The 17,289-nt window shown below is 49.5% G+C and overlaps 1 protein-coding gene across 3 annotated transcripts in view; it reads right to left on the reverse strand.

Moving 5' to 3' along the window:
- Window positions 1-6,626: 6,626 nt before the first annotated feature.
- RPRD2 (regulation of nuclear pre-mRNA domain containing 2) overlaps window positions 6,627-17,289 on the reverse strand; it is a 38,407-nt gene continuing 27,744 nt past the window's right edge. For 2 of the 3 annotated variants that reach the window (XM_053369899.1, XM_053369898.1), the window contains exons 8-11: window positions 16,643-16,934; window positions 15,519-15,845; window positions 14,787-14,990; window positions 10,621-13,724 (exon numbers count right to left, since the gene is read on the reverse strand). In XM_053369899.1, the coding sequence (XP_053225874.1) occupies window positions 11,008-13,724; window positions 14,787-14,990; window positions 15,519-15,845; window positions 16,643-16,934 (3,540 nt within the window). In that variant the 3' untranslated portion in view covers window positions 10,621-11,007. Of the gene's footprint in view, window positions 7,025-10,620; window positions 13,725-14,786; window positions 14,991-15,518; window positions 15,846-16,642; window positions 16,935-17,289 lie in introns of those variants that run through there. The other variant, XR_008328094.1, reaches the window with a different exon arrangement.

The following is a 17,289-nucleotide window of genomic DNA, read 5'->3' on the forward strand; positions in this document are numbered from 1 at the left end:
CTGAGCGAGGTCTGTCAACCTGCACAGCTGCAGCGGCCAGTTGGAAAGTTGGCAGCCCAGTAGGCGCGGCCCTAGCGTTGGCAGGGAACGCTTAAGGCAAAACACAGCCTAGCTGCACAGGAATTTGGTGGCCATACACTGAAGAGAACTACATGTTGCAATTAAAACCAAAACATACCCAATTTCTGCGTAACAGGCATAAAGCATGCAGCTTTCAGCCTGATAGGTAGAGTTCAGAAAAAGCTGCATTGGTTGGATTTCCACGTCCCCTACAGTACTCAAAGGTCTTTAAAAAATGCCTTTATTTATTTAAAACATATGTGGCATAATCAGTGTGCTAAATAAAGTAATTTTGTTTCTGTCTCATTTAAATACTGTAGGAGGTGGAAATTCAACAGGTGCAGCTTCCCTATCCATCATAGGGAAAGGGGCAAGCTTTGAATTGTGCCCAACTGAATTCTACTCAGAGTAGACACATTGAAAACAATGGACCTATATCATGTCCATTTGTTTCAGTGGGTTTACTCAAGAGTATGACTAACACTACATACGAACCCTTTGCCTGTTAGGCTGCTGATTCAAGGGCCCAGGGGTTCCTGTCAGGAAAAAGGTCATGACCCCATATCCTCCTAGCAGCTCCATGAAATCCTATAAACCAGATTATCAGTGTGTACATACAAAAGGCAGAAAAGGCGTATTTAAGCATTAAAATCACATTAGAAAGTAATCACCCAAATATGAATTGGATCCCAGTCTTTTCAATGAGCAATTTGTAGAATGGGCAGGATTTGGCCAAAGACAGCCTCTTAAATTCCACTAATTTTTTTCCCAGTAGGAGAGTTAAGTGCATATCCTTGAATCCCTTCTACTAGAATCAATGTGGTATAAAAGTACCAGGGCTGGCCAAAGACATTTTGGCACCCGAGACGAACCACAAGATGGTGTTCCTCTCCTCCCTGAAATGTAAAGATCTACATGGCAATCTGCTGCCCCTGTGAATCCGGCCACCTGCAGTGGTCGCCTCATCTTCCCTTGAGGGCGGGCCGGCCCTGCCAAGTGCTCATGAGAGCCAGACAGCTCTCAATATATTTTGGCCCCCCACCCCAACACCTGAAATTGATATCAAATCCCTAACCCTCCCCATTCCCTCCTAACACCGAAAAGGACCATATTTCACCCTCTTGGTTTTTCATATTTTTAATCGGCAAATCCAAGCAGCTCATACCAGTTTTTTTCCCTATGAGTAATGGCAGAGTGGGCTCTTTACTCTGAAGTTGCTACTGGTGTCTGTTCTATCCGAATAATGCCTTATTATTTTTCACACGTACAACTGAAAAACCCAAACTGTGTCCTACCTTTTAAGACTTGTTCCATGGATTACTGCCTCACTCACACAAAAACCACCCCTCTCAAGCATGGCCTAGCTTTTAAGGCTTATTCTGAGGATGATGGAAGTGTTTGCGAATTACAAACAACTTGGTCCTACCTAAATTTATTTGGTTGCATATCCCAATTTGGCTTACTCTTGGTTGCATGTGCACAGGACTGCAGTTGTGTGGATCGGGCCCCATATGTAAATACAGATAAGCTCAGCAGAACTCACTCCTAACTCTGGAGGTAAAGTAACTTAACTACTTAAGTAAACAGCATGCTAGGAAAATAGATAACCAGGTTGTTACCTTGGCAAAATAATCAGATGTGCAGAGAGAGATGATAAATGTAAAAACCAAAACCTAAAAACAAGGCACAGACACAGAAGAAATAAATTGCAACCCAGTCTTGTAGGAAGCCTTTAAAAGGAGTTGATTCGGGTTTACAAAGAACAAGAATTGAGGAGGTCTAATCCGAGAGTGCCCACATGAGCTCTATGCCCAGGCTCATGTGGTGCCATTTCAAGGAATTTTTTATGACGCTGGTGCCCAATTCAGGTGGGAGAGGATTGGGCAGTCTCACCCCATCCCCTGGCAACACACATGCATATCATGTATACTACAGATGCTGGATTTGCATGATCTATGCCTCTTCAAAAAGAGAAGGCAGTTTGTACACGTTGATGATTGGTACTATTGGGCCCATAAATAATTTGCAATATCAGCTTGAAGAGATTTAATAGACCACTGTAAGGTTTGAAGCCCCAGCTCAGGTCTGATCGGTGCATGGAAAGGGGACTGGTTCTCTATAGGGGCACTAAGCACACCTGCCAAAGGAGAGAAGTCCAGAGTTTCTAGGCAAGGGTGCTGTAGGCATCAGAACGTAAGGAAGGAAGAGCCTGCTGGATCAGGTCAATAGGCCATTGAGTCCCAGCATCCTGTTCTCACAGTGGCCAAGATGTCCTTAATGGGAAACTCACAAGAAGGATCTCAACACAAGAGCCCTCTGCCTGCTCTTGTGGTTTCCAGCAACTGGGATTCAGACCCATTGCTGCCTCCAACTGTGGAGGGCAGAACATAGCCATCACGGCTAGCAGCCATCAGAAGTCCTCTCACCCATTGATTTATCTAATCCTCTAATCTAGGTTGGTAACCCATCACTGCCTCCTCTGGGAACAAGTTCCATAGTTTCACTAAACACTGCACGGAGTTCATTTTCTCTGCCCTGAACCTTCCAGTATTCAGCTTCGCTGCATATCCAGCACCCAGGCGTGTGCTCCTACGGCAAAGACGCTCAGCACATGAACACAGGTCACACTTGTACTCCATGCTCCCAGCAACATCACTCTCACAACCACAACTCAAGCCTGGTTCCACTCAGCCAACATTTCCACACCAATAGATTTGGCTATTTCAGCATCAGGTGAAGCTTTTGTCTGTGCAACTTTATTCTTAGATCTTCCTGTCCAAGCCCTTTTGGCACAGATGCCGCCTTTGGTTTCGTCTTACTCCCCAGGGTCTTCATTGGACCAGGCCTTCTATCGCCCTAGGATTCAGAGCACCTCAAGCCAATGACTTGAGTAGAAACAATTTAGCCAATAGCAGCAAGACGCACTTGTGTGACAGGGAGCAAGCAAGCCAATTGGAGCCATAGGTTTGTGCTGCCATTGCACAACACCTGCCTCCCTGGGGGATATTTTTCGTCGCATGCTGCAAATACATGCTATAATCTTCTCTGCCCTCAGGGCTTTCCCTGTGAACAAAGATGTTCTTAGAATCATAGAAATGTAGAGCTGCAAGAAACCCAGAGGATCATCTAGCTTTCAAAATATTCACCCTGTGAAGTTGCTCTAGCTGGTTTAAAAAGCGCCCCCGTCTTTTGAGCCAAATTATGAACCATTGGATGTTTCTGGCCATCAGGTCACCCCACAAGAACAAGTCAATTCAGGCCAAGGAACAGAAGCCAGTCATTCAACAGGCCTGAAGACCACACAGAGCTCCTCCTCCTTTTCCCTTCTGCTTGTGGGAACCACCAGTGACTCAAGGCCTCCGATGCGCACGGTCCTCTGTTTCAAGCTTCCCCAATCTGGTGCTCCAAAGCTGTTTTTGGACTTCAGCGCTTCATCAGCCATGCGTGCAACTGAGCGCCACTTTAGGCGAAAACAGCGCTGCTACTTGCACTTGAACTTAGCGATACTGCAGACAGCAGTGGCACCTTAAAAGCAGGAACCCAAGGTTCCACGGCTTCTTCAGCTCCCTGTCAGCCTTTCGGAGGAAATCTTTAAGAGCAGGTTGCCGAATCTTGTGCTTGAATAGTCCTATGCACATCTTCTCAGAAGCCATTAAGTTCAAGGCGGTTCACCCCCAGGTAAGTGTGCAGTGGGTTACAGGTGAATTTTGACCCTGTTCATGGCTCTTTTGGGTAAGATTTCTTAGGGGCACAAGAAGCTGCCTTATACAGAGCCAGGCCATTGGTTCGCATAACCCAGATCTGCCTACACTGACTGGCAGCAGCTCCTGGGTGTTTTAAAGCAGGGGGATTCCCAAGCTTTACTTGGGAGAGGTCCAGGAATGAACCGGGAACCTTCCACACGCAAAGGGAGTCCTCTCCCAGTGACACAGCCCTTAGGAAGAAAAATAAAAAGGAACGGTGAACTGCTTTAAGCTGTAACAAAGCAGATTTTAAATACTGGATTGGTTGGCAACCAATGTAGTCAGGTGGCACAGTTTCTAGAGCGAAGAGCTTATAATTACATCAGGGTAAGAACCTGGCCAACCTTAACTAGTTATAGGCAAGTTTGGAAAGCTTTGTGATGGCTCTTTGGTATCTCAAGTGGAAATAGTTCCCCAAGGTGCTTTTCTTGGTATGGAGATGCAAGCAAGGCCCCACTTGCCCTCCTCTTGAGATCAGCAAGGCTAGACATCTCCCTCTGCATGTTTAAAGAACCAGGCCTGAGACCAGAGGAGTCATACTGTACTTGGCAATCAGAAAGGCCCCAGATAACTGTGAGAAAGCATTCTAGGGTCACTGAGATGGACCGAAGTGCTCAACCCTAGGGAGCAGGGAGCCAGTCCAGTGAAGAAACTCTGCCTCAACCGTTTCAAGACTTTCCCCTCACATAATTATCTTTTTCCAGTGGGGATTTATGGCTTTCTGCGGGTCTGCTGTTGTCCTTGTTACTCGACAGCCCTCCACACAAACTTCTAAGCCAGATTTCTATGCAGCCTTCTGATTTCACGGGCACAAACAGTACAGATGGGTCGTCCCCCCCATTCAATTGGGGGTGCTATCAGGCATACCCTAGTTATGCCTGCCCCAAGAGTTGGCACGGTTGTAAATACTTAGGTACGGACTTGTGGAAGATCCCATAAAAACAAGACCAGCAGGATGCAACAGGGTGTAGACCCAGTGGGCTTCCACTCTGCAAAGCTCAGCCCCACCCCACCCCATGAAAACACTTCCTAGATGCAGCCACTGACAAAAGGGTGACTCCTGGCTGCAGAAATGCTGTTCAGTCAACAAAAAACCCAAGCAAAACCAGTTATTGGAGGCTCCTTAGCTGTCCCCCACCCCCGGGGAAAAAAGTTTTGCAATGGTAGTCTCCTCCACGATGATGGACATTTCTGTATTCTTCCCTTGGATGCATATGGCCTGATAGTATTTTGACCACCACCAATCACAAGAGTGGGTGCACAGGTGGGAAAGCTTTGCACCCTGAAATTAGTATTCTCTGATTTAAAAAAAAACCCAGCCTGTCACTGCTCAACTGGTTGACTGACCACCTGCTGCCCCCACTCTACTCCGGTGAGAAAGGCGAGGGGCTTAATGTTTGAGCTGCCGCTTGAATGCCACCACAGCAGACTTGGGCAACGAGGACCCTGATCCCTTAAGGCCACAGTCCTCTGCAAACCAGCGCAAGAAGCAGCGTTTGGATGGGTATTTAGGAGCGCGTCTAGCAGTAGCTGGCACTGCACAAACCAGTTTAAGCAAGTCTACTGAGACAGAGAACAAACAGCGGGCTTTTAAAGGTTTTGGCTTTGCCAGGGTGGTGGCATGAGCTAAACACCCCCCCAACACACAATTTACCAATTGTGATGCTTTTAATGAATCATGGAGGATAAAGCGATCCATGGCTACTAGCTCCGATTTGCGTTAACTACCTCCCTACATGTGGACTTCCTATAATAGGCATCCGCTTGGCTGCTATGAGACCAGGATTTTGGACCACACGGGCTCCCTTTGGGCAGACCCAGCACCCACAATTCTTAACTCTTGTTTCAGGCCTTTAAAAAACTTTACATGTGCTGTGGCAGTAGCAAAGTACCTGCTCAGAATGACTTTATCCGGTAGATTAAATGGGAAGGGCTGTTAAAACCTCCCTCTCCAACACACACACACACACACACACACACACACACACACACACACACACACAAAATAGGCACACAGTTCCCTTGGAAGGGACCTCAAGAGTTATCTAGTTCAACCCCCTGCAATACAGGAATCACAGCTAGAGAGTCCCCGACGTATCAGTAAAGCAGTGGTGCACTGAGCTGCTGCTACTGCCTGAGATTGCGAGTGCAAGCAGGCGCACGCAAACAGATTTTCTAAAGGCCACCTTCTCCTTTGTACCACAAGTAGTGAAAATAAAAACTCTCCTGTCATTAGGGTAGGGGGGTCATATCGTAAGGCAGCAGTGTCTTTGAAGTTCAACTGGAGGCACGCAGATCCCTTCCCATGCCGTAAGTACATTTCTTTATGAAAATATAGTCAAATGTGTGCTGCAGCCCAGGTCGGGAACCAGAAGTGCCAGACCTAGCTGTTTTTTAGAAGGCTTGTTTGTTCCAGCAAGACTGCGCCTTCTGAAGACGGTAAATGTGGCTTCTCGTGCCCTCTACCCCAAACAGATGTTTAAAGTTATTTTAAGAACTACCCGTCTACCCAATACTTAGCCTCAAAACAGTTTTTTTTTAAAAAGAGCTTTTAACATTTTATAACCAAGAGGTAAAAGGGGGTAGGGGTTGGACACAGAGGCAAAATGAGCTTTGCCCAACAAGGGAAACAAAGATTTGACAAAAAAACAAAACATCCATTCGATTTCTTTCAGAATTATCTGCAGGCCAGGAATGGTCAAGATGCACAATCCCCATTTCCCCCCCGCAAAAGTGAAATAAAATGTATCACATGCTGCCTTGGAGCCCAATCCACAGGGCAGAGAGCTGGGTCCCTGGGTTCTCCTAGAAATGGAGGCCACAACAAGTCAAGAACACTTTATTAGTATACAATACAAAAATAAGGAAGGAGGGAGAGAGGGCAGGGGAGGGGGAAGAGAGAGAGAGAACCTCAAAAAGCAAAACAAAACAAACCGCACTGCTCCGATTGTGTTTTAAGCTTTGGAATTGGTTTCCAGACCTCCTTCCAACACAGAGACAAGATGCATAAATTAAAAGAGCAACAGTCAAGACTTCCTCCAAGGGGGAGCGCTGTGGGTCTTTCGGAAATCGGGAGGCGGCGCTTCTACCTGCTCTGCTCTTCCCCCTCCAGGCTGGGTTGGTGCCGAAGAAACCACTTCCGGCTCCGATTCCAGGTTGCAAAGCAAGGAAGGGATGGATGGGTGGGGGTCCCGTTCTCAACCTTATGCACCTATTGCACACTTAAGAGAGCACTTATTTACAAGAAGTGTAGAGATATATATATATATATGTATATGTATATATAAAACATTCAAACTAGGGTATTTTATTAAATCGTGTTAATATACAATCAAGAAGATGGTCTGCAGTTGCTTGCTCTTCAGCCCAATGCACATCGGGTTCTCGGTCCCCCCTCGTCCCCCCTGCAACTCCCCCACAAGAAAACACTTGAAAATAAAACCAAGCCAACAAATATTAAACTCTCCCCACCCCTCCTCTTAAAACAGGCACACACAAAGAAAATGAAAAGCACATCCATTATGTACAGTGTTTGTTTCCCCCCCCCCCTTCCGAAATGGCAGCACAGCCGCACACTTCCGGGGGGAATGGGGTGTATCCCCAAAGCATATGCTCCCTTAATGTGGGAAGCAGGTTCCCTCGCGTTCCCCCAACCCTGAAAGCTACCCCCTGCCCGAGATTCGGCTCTGCAAACATGCCAAGTGCCCCACCACCACCCCAGAATGAAATACGCTATTTCCCCTGCGCTATGCAAGTAATTTTGCCTCGGAAGGTCAAAATGCGTATCTAAGGGGAACTGCGCCGGAGGAATAATGGACACCAAGAAATCTGCGGAGGGTGCTGCTCCCACCCCAATGACCCTATAAAAATCTGCCATGAAAGTTACTTTTTTGTCATCAATGAGAAGTGGGTTCCGTAAACGGGATACTTTCAACCCCCGCCAGATACCCCCCCTGTCCAAAACAGCTGGAAAGTAAGGGGGGGAGGAGACTTCTGTGTCTCCCTTCCTCTCCTAGGAAATTCTGCCCTTCATGACAGAGACTAAGGTTTTCCTTAAAAAATACATGTTTATTTCTTATTTCCATTTTGTTTCTCTCCTTGTCAGGTGAAATACAAAGGTAACAGCAAAGGGAAAGGGTGTGTGAAGAAACCAGAGACAGGGAAATCCTTCCTGCCCAACAACCTAACCTTTTTTGTTTTGTTTTTTTTACACACACATATGTACATTGCTAACTGCGAACATCTTAAAGTAAAAGCACAAAATCATTCTCATATATATATATATATGAATATATATATATATATGAGAGAGAGAATTGGGGGAGAAGAGGGAAAGACATGGAACTCTTACCATTAAAATATTTTTGTCTTTCTTACAGGTTCCCTTTTCCTGCAAGAAGCCCTCCCCCCGCCACAATGGCACCCCCCCAATTCTTAGCATTCTGTGGCAATCTGAGTAGCGGTTAACTCTGAGGGTGCTTTTCATCGCCCACGGGTTAATTTTCTTTTTTTAAAAGGATCCATGGAATCGCCACAGAGAGAAAGAGAGCAGCAGAAATAAGAAGTTTCACATTCTATTCTCCTAGGAAGGAAAAACAAAGAAAACTGCGCCGCCGCCAAACCACCTTTGCTCGTTTTCAATATTGGTTTTGAGTCCCTCTGCAAATTGTGAAGCCTGTCTGAAGAAACCGTGGGAAAATCTAAGAAGCTGACTCGGGGAACGCTTCACAAGAAAGCTCTGCTGAACAGGCCACGTCAAAACGAACTGGTCTGACGCGGGAGAAAGCTGCGATGGATTTCGGCCCCGTGGGTTTATATACAGGATAATGCAAGTAAGTGATGTTTCTGAGGTGGGAGGCATAGACCCACAAAACCTCCCTAATGTCTAAAGATGAAACACTTTAATCTAGAGTGGCACCAGAAGCCATGCAGTTAAGAGAGAGATTAGCTGTACAGATTAGCCACAGACTGTTGTTAGCTCCCTCGTGTCACAAGGTGGGGAGGAGAGATATGTTTTTTTTTTCTGAATGGCAGGTGCAATTGGAGCTTCACAATAGCGAGGTTAAGCTGGTTTATCAGATGGGCGCCCCCTCCCTGCAAGCACTTCTGGGAATTTCAGTTCTGGGGAGGGGTGTTAAGGTTCCTGTGCTCACAAGCCAGTAGCAACCAGGGATCTCTGAGAGGGGTCCTGCCAGCTGCACAATCAGCTTGCGAGAGGATTTAAACTCGATTTTCCTGCTTCCTGGTAAGAGATGAGCTCAAGAACTGCGAGTCACAGACCCCTAATATGGATAGTGACAATCTCTTCTGCTTGGGGTTGGGGATCAGAACAACAGGATCTGAATGAATTTGAGTTTACCCTTTTGAGGTCTGCCAGTCGCTAAAATTAATTTTTCAGGGGGAAAACCCCTGGGAGTAGACATCACCCAGATTGGGTGGATCAAGGAGGACTGTAGGGAAAACTAACCCCCCTTTTTTAGAGCCTTGGCATTTTAAAACTGTCAGGTTTTAATAAAACCAAACTCTTCATAATCCCTGGACCTTCAAGATCTACCTGATATATAAAAACTGTTCATGCTATGTACTTTTTTTTAAAAAAAGGAAAACTGTGCACATAAGAGCTGTGGAATATTGTTTCAAATGCACAGAATAGCAGATTATTCCTAACGTTGTTTTTTTTTAAATGTAACTTTCCTGTCGCCTTAAAGGAAACGTGGCTATTAAGTGAATCCCAGTTTTTACAGAAAAGTCGTCTATGCCCACAGCTGCGTTGAGAGAAAAATAAGGAGGCAAATGGGCAGGTAACAGGTGGGAGGGGAGAGAGTAGAGAAGAGAATCTGGGTGGAGTTCATCTGGCAACTTGAGAACAGCTCCGCTCTCGAGGAGGGATTTTGGGGGAGGGAAAGCGGGAAAAGACTTGAGGAGAAGGAAGCAGGAGTCGCCTGGCATCAGGTACAGCCATTCTCCGTGGAACCCAATTGAAGGGACCTGAAATTCACTAGGCCAATGTGTCTGCTGAGGCACAGATGACCTGTACAAAATGCTACGCATTAACCAAGCCGTTTTCACTGACTGATGGCACCTCCTTGCCCATTCCTCTCCTTAAAGAGCGCAAAGCTCGCTATCTGAGCAAACTAAGTTCAGAAAAAGCAGGAGAGCTTAGCAACGCTCAGCAGAGTCCTGGCCAAATCCTGCCCTCTTGTGATTTGGGGGTGAGGGAGGGACTGAAAAGCAGCAGCTTTTAGCAATGCATAGCTGGCTTCAAGAGGAAGGTGACCAGGGGGAGAGCTTGGGCCATATATGCTCCCCGCCCGCACCCCTCAAAATGACTCCAGCAGCCTCAGCCGGCTATAAGCACCAGGATAGAATTTGCCCATTACCCACCCTGTGTATAACCTGTCTCCAGATAGCAATCTCTTTAAAGCCCTCGAGACCCCGGGCAAAGTGGAGTTATTCCGGCATGGGCTTCTCCCGCTCCCATCCCTTGCCAATCTGAGAAATGTATGAGAACCTAAAGGACTGCAAGGAAGCAAGAAAAAGGGGTTAACAGGTGCACAGAAATAGCAAATCCTTCCCTTTCCCCTACGGTTGACTCAAGCAAATACTAAATGTGCCCATGAAGAATCAGCCCAGGTCACTGAAGGGTGCGGGGAGAGTAATTCTGACCCCCCCCCCAAAAAAAGGAAAAGAGGCACAAGAAAAGTTAAAAGCGACAGCATGAAAGGCAAGCTTTGACTTCTTGGACCTTTTCTCTTCCTAAATTGTGTTAGGATCTTTTCTCCTAACTGTGACTTCAATGCTAGGGGAGTCCCAATATATATATATATATATATATATATATATAAAATATAACCCTATGTTTCATGAACTGAAAAGTCTTTATTTCTACGTTCACTTTATGGTTAGGTTTTTAGTTATTCTGCAAAAAAGGAAAGCCAAAACCAAAACTCACTCTCTAAATTTAGGCCGTCAACTAAAAAGCCCCTCCAAACAAGCAAAGAGAAAGAAAATGGGGAGGGGGGAGAATGCAATAAATGCATTGAAGTACAGAACATACCTTAATTGACAACGAAAAAAGTTGTGGGGCCCTTTAAGGGGCAGACTGGTTTGTTGTTCTTGTTTTTAAAGAAAAGATTTTAAACATAAAACGAAAGTGAACATGTCACTTCCGCCGCTCTCTAGAAAAGTTCTGGAACACCTTCATTCAGTACCTGGGAGGGAAGAAGGGACGTTTTGGTGCGAAGAAGGGGGGGCCCCTGGCGAAGGGGGGCCGAGGCCTTTTTAAGCTGTTAAAGGGGTCTCTGTTTAAGAACAATTCCCTGGGTCGGAAATCCGGCCTCTGGTTTCTCATCCCCAGCCCGCCTCGGTTTGTGGCGTCCCGGTGAGGGGGGACAGAGGAGCTGATGTTAAGGGCCGCGCCCAGAGGATCTCTTGGGAGGGTGCCCAGGCCCATGTTCTCTCTCGCCCGGCCGCCATGGTCGCGCTGCCCCTGGCCCAGCTGGTCCCGAGAAGCTCCCGACGGCATGCTAAAATGCTCCTTCATTGTCCCCTGGTGCGCGGCCAAGGGGCTCTGGCGCTCGGCGGCTAGAGGGGGAGCCGGGAACGGGAGTCCGAGGTCCCCGGGAGGGGGCGGTGGGCTGGAGAACGGGACGCTGCCGTGCTCCCCGGGGAGAGGAGGGGGCGGCTGGGTGGGGAAGGGCACCCCGCTGCGTTCCAAGGAGGGAGGCGGGGGGACGCCGTGGGGCAGGCTGAGCGGGGAGGCGGCTTCCTTTGAGAAAGGGCCGGCGTGATCCACCGACGGCATCCGGGGCGGGGGGACTGAGTGGTCCCGGGAGAAAAGGCTGCCGAGATCCTTCGGAGGCAGGGACTGAGGCCCTGTGGGGGGAGGCGGCCCAATTTGGTCCATGGGGAAAGACGCCCCGTGCTCAAGGGGAGGGGGCGGCACGTGGCGGTCGAAGGCGGCAGCGGCAAAGCCTCCGGGTCGGAAGTTGTTGACGTTCTCCTGGAACGGCGGCCCACGGTCTTTGTACTGGGTCGGGAAGCTGGACACGCCGCTGCCGCCGCCACCACCGCCGCCACCCATGGGAGCCATCTCTGTCGTACCCGAAGGACCGTTATCGAAGGTACTACCTGCGCTGCTCAACTCAAACCACCCCGCTCTGGGGGTCTCTCGCCCGTGGCCTCGGCTCCCTTTCCCAAGGACTCTTATGGACTCTACTGTCTGAATGGGCTCGCCTGACATGCCTCTGCTGGAGGCATTGTGGTAGCCCAGCGTTTCGATGGGGGCTCCCTTCTCTTCGGTGCTGTCGGGCAAATCTAGGCAGGATGACGACACCCTGGTCTCGATCCGGTAATGTTCCTCTTGCTGCTTCTGCTGCTCCCCCCCGGGAGGAACCCCCACCTGGCCGAGGCCCGAGAGGCCCGTGCTGTCGCTGGGACCCCCTTTCGCAACCTGGCCGAAATGCTTGCTCTCGTCCGAGGGCTTGCGGGAGGCGTTCTTCAGCATGTTCTTGAACTCAATGGTCGAAGTGGCAGAGATGGAAGACACGACGGGCTTGTCTGCGTTGCTCGTGGGGAGTCTACTGGCCGGGGCCAGGAGAGCGTTCTGTGGTGAGAAAAGCGACCTTTGGGGGACCAAGTGTGGGGAATCTGGATACTGCTTCTGAGGCATGGGTTTGGACAAGCTGTTGTGATTGGAATCCGGTGGGAAGAAGACATCGTTCTTGCTCGGCGTAGGCGAAGCATCCGAGCCGGAGTCGTTTCCCCGCAAACCGTAGCCCCCGTATATTCCAGGCGAAGACAATGGGTCGCAGCTTTCGCTCTGGTCGTGGAGAGCTCTCATTGACTGGGGGAAAGCAGATTTCAGGCCAAACCCAGAGGCACGTTGACCGTAACTCGACAGAACAGGCGGGTACTCGGAGGGGTCAGAAAGCTTAGTGGACTTCAGGATTGACTTTCCTGGCTGCTTCTCCAGGTTCACCAAAGCAGAAGGCGGTGGGCCGGAGTAATCAAAGTCACGGTAGTCTTCATCCTCCTGGAATGAGGTGTCTGGGTAGAACTTCTCTTGCGGGGAGTCCATTAAAGAGGAAGGCAACTCTATCCCATCAGAAGACTGCTTGTACATGCTGGCTGGAGAATCTCGGCTCAAGCTGAAGGACCTGTACACCGAGTTGGACAATTCTTGGGTGTAGCTGTCATCCCGGCTCTGAAGGGGTGACCTTGTGCTACTCGGAGTAGAGGATCCGGGGCTGATGATCTTTGAGAGCAGCGACATGGTGTCCACGTTGCTGGATGACGGCTTGTCCATCATCTCATCTTGAGTCGGAGTCCCGCTCCTCTCATCCCGGACAGGAGTCCCATCAATGCTGTCCATAGAGGTGCTTGTGGGTCCGCGGTTGAAATCAGAGGACGACGACTGGCTCTCGGGGGGCGCGGCGGCAGACCCCAGGCTGCTCAGAATGGGGATGTTGAGGTTCAAGCCGCTGAAGCCTGGGTTCCCCTTCAGGAAGTTGTGTATCTTCATTTCCAGACTCGGGGAAGGGGGTTCCAACTCGAGCTTGGCCTCCGCCAGCTCGGAGGATTGGCTCGTGGGGTTCTCAGCCGGCCGAAGGGAAGGGCTGACATTGTGGGAGCCGGAGAACCCCAAGGAATTGGTGGGAGGCTTGAAACTGGAACTGGGGAGCCCCACACTGTGCCCAGAAGGAACCTTGTTGACCGAGGTGGAAGAGACCTCAGCCGAGGAGGAAGAATTTGGAGAATAGCCAAAACTCTGGGGCATGAAGGGCTGAGCATTAGAGGAAATGTTCCTTCCTTTTACAGAAGAAGCCGTCGTGTTGGCCGGCGATGCCGACGTACTCTGGGATGCCATCTCGGTGGGCTGGGCTGTGTTCCCAGCCACACTCTGGAGGAACGAGGAGAGACCTGGAGCGGAAGAGGAACATTCTGATCAAGAAGCAAGAGGGGCAAGAGAGCCCCCTCCATAAAGCAGCAGCCTTTCAGCAAACCTTGGCCACTTCTTTTAAAAATCCTTTTAGAATCTAAGCCAACCCAGGTTGTTATTTTAACTAACCGTTTTATTGGGCTGTTTTGCTGGTGGTCAAGGGGCTGGGAAGCCCCAATCTGCAACCACACAGTTGTGCCAATCTCAACGTGGCCTCCGAGAGGCCTAATTCCCCTCCACCCGAGTCAAGCAGGCACGTGGCCACATGTTATTTTATGTATCACTGTGATTTTGGGAGACTGGGTTGTCTCAAATGTTAGTCCTACTTAAGAGTAAAAAGGTAAAGGGACCCCTGACCGTTAGGTCCCGTGGTGGCCGACTCTGGGGTTGCGGTGCTCATCTCGCTTTATTGGCCGAGGGAGCCTGTGTACAGCTTCCGGGTCATGTGGCCAGCATGACTAAGCTGCTTCTAGCGAACCAGAGCAGCGCACGGAAACGCCGTTTACCTTCCCGCTGGAGTGGTACCTATTTATCTACTTGCACTCTGACGTGCTTTCGAACTGCTAGGTGGGCAGGAGCAGGGACCGAGCAACGGGAGCTCACCCCGTCGCGGGGATTCGAACTGCCGACCTTCTGATCGGCAAGCCCTAGGCTCTGTGGTTTAACCCACAGCGCCACCCATCTACTTAAGAGTAGAACTGCTTAAATTACCCAACACAACTGAATCTCAGTCCATTAAGCTGAACTTACTTGGATCCCAACCTTTGCAAAATGAATATAAGCTGAAGATGGCATCCAACATTAAGGCGGCTGATTCCAATGGGTTAACTAGGAGTATGAAATCACCCTAAATAAACATTCCCCCTGAAAACAATACTAAGGACATTCTGGCACATTTTAAGCTCGAAGCTGCTCTTCAAGGAGCAAGCTGCCTCAGCCAGGGGGGATAACTAAGAAGGTCCATTCCAGCAAGGGAGTCCCCCATTGATGCTCGCCCAGTCTGACCACTGGCCTCATCCCTCCCAGGCTGACTATCTACTTACCTTGCAGGCCTGGTGCAGCCTGGCTCTGGCTCTTGGAGAGCACCGAGAGGATACTTTCGGGGGTGATCTCGACTTTGGAGAAGATATTGGCCAAAGGGTTTGGAGGGGCAGTCAGGGGGCCCATCCCTGCGGTCTTCAGGCCGCTCATAAGTGTCGTTGGGCTGGTTGGGGTGCCAGGCGAAGGTCTTGAGGCAGGACTGACGCCTGGAGGGAAGAAAAGGTTGCACAACGTGGAATTATACAGAAGCCTCTGGGCCTGACACACTCCTGAGCCAGGATAAAGACCACGGTTCACCCCAAAACTCCAAGAAACTCACGCACCATATAAAAAAACGGAAGAGGGAGAGAGGGTGCCAAAGGCTGGGAAGTCAGGTTGGGCTAGGACTTTGTGGAGGTGAAGAAAACCCGTAAAAAGCAGAGTTTGGAGGAGAATTCAGTTTCCCAAACATTTCCATTTTTTAAAAAAACTTTTCTAGCTCTCTTGGCTACAAAGATATGCTGGGAAAAGGGAGCAAGCAGACCTCACACCAAGAAGGGTGGCCAAGTGCGGTTTCCAGTGTTGGGGGCTTCAGTGCCGCTGCCCCTCCCACAACTAACAAGCACAGAGGTAGGTTATGCAAGGAGAACGTACGCCCAGTTTGCGTCATTTATTCAGCCTGCAAAGGACCCCTTGACACAGATGCCCAAGACCCAGTCCAGTTGTCACAGAGCACCAGGACACGCGACTCTCACCTGTGTTCTTCATCACCGAGGTGAGGCTGCTGAGAATGGAGCTGATCTTGGCCAAATCCACATTGGCGAGGTTCGGCAAGGCGAGGGCAGGGGACTGGGGAAGGGGTGCTGCTGGGGTGGCCGGCTTAGGGGTTGTAGGGGTGATGGGGCTTGGAGCCAGTGTTGCCACAACCGGAGCAGGTAGCGCTGCTGCTGCTGCTTGCAGTGGTGGCACTGCTGCTGCTGCTGCTGCTGCAGCTGTCGTGGAAGGAGACATTTTTGGGACGCTTTCAGCCATCTTCGCAGGGGGCATTGTGGAAACAGCCGGCTTCTCTTTCCGTTCGTCCACTGGTGCAAAAGACACAGAGAGGAGACAGTGAGGAGAGGGCATTGCTCAGTCCACACCAGCTTTCCCTAAGCAGGGACCCTCCAGGTGTTTTAGAATACACTCCCCACAGTGGATAATAGGATTGGCAGCCAAACATCCAAAGGGCTTGGAGAAGGAAAATGCACAGAATTCATTCATATGGTCATTCATGGTGTTTGCATTACTCTGTCTGTGTGTGCGAAACAAAGTTTAGAACAATTCTAACCATTTCAGTTCCTTATCCCGCCTGCCCCCCAATGTGGCAGTTTATGTGTTTCCTAAACCTTCTGCGGCCACTGCCAGCTTGGTTTCCTAAATTCATCCCCAGTGCCCCCTACTCTTAACCTATGAAAAGCATTATATAGAATAGCGCTTTGCACGAGCCACAATGGAAAGAACATGATAAAATTCAAAACAGTAATTAACTGCATATTGAATCACAAAATCTGATTCAATCTATTTAGTTTAATTCGTTCAACAAAATTGATGAGCTTGAACCAGCTCTTGCTGCCAACTTTCCAAACTCTGATAGTCATTTAAAACTCTGGTGCCCCCCCTTAAGTAACCCCAGTGCCCCCAAGGGGACAGTACTGCCCATTTGGGAACCATCGCTTTGCTTGTCTCCCTGACACAATGAGGGTTTCCCCACCCTTTTCTCCACAGATCCCTCACCTCTTCCCACCCCCCAGAATGGCAGAGTCCAGAACCATCTTTACATGTGGCCATTCCCTAAGTTCAAAGCCCACCCCCCCAAAAAAAGCCCTGATGGACAACCTACCGATGATCTTTGGGGCCTCCTCCTCCTCCTCCACATCAGAGAGCTCCATGTCCTCCACGTCACGATTGTCCGTTGCGGGCTCTGGAGTCGGAGACTTCTCCCTTTCTGCCCCTGGGGAAGGGGAGTTGTCGTCCTCCCCCATCCCAGGGAAGGGAGACTCCGAGCCAGTCGGGGAAGGGGCGTCCATGCTCGGGGAGGGGACGGGCGATTCTTCAGGGTCAGGAAGCGTCGCCTTCAGCTGGTCCAGTTTCTTCTTGAGGTTGTTCACTCTGTTAGCAAAGGTCTTGTAAGCCTGGCCAAAGCGGTGGAATGAGAGAGAAAAGCCGTGTTCACGTCTTGCCTTTAACAAGCGTGCACAAATATTTGTGTTTTCTGCTGCCCAGAAAGTAGGACCTGAACCATTGCATTCAGATTACAAAGAGGAAGACTCTGACTAAACATTGGGGGGAAAACCTCCTGATTGTTTGACAGTGGAACAGACTCCCGCTCAGAAGGTGGTGGAACCTCCTTCATTGGAGATTTTTAAGCAGAGGTTGGGTGGCCACCTGTCAGTGATTCTTTAGCTGTGGTTGCAGAAGGGTTGGAGAATTGGAAGGGATTCCAAGATGACCCTCGGGATCCCTTCCAACTCTATGATGTTTTGGTGC

This window comes from Podarcis raffonei, chromosome 16, assembly GCF_027172205.1.
Source record: "Podarcis raffonei isolate rPodRaf1 chromosome 16, rPodRaf1.pri, whole genome shotgun sequence".
In the NCBI taxonomy this organism is placed as follows: domain Eukaryota; kingdom Metazoa; phylum Chordata; class Lepidosauria; order Squamata; family Lacertidae; genus Podarcis; species Podarcis raffonei.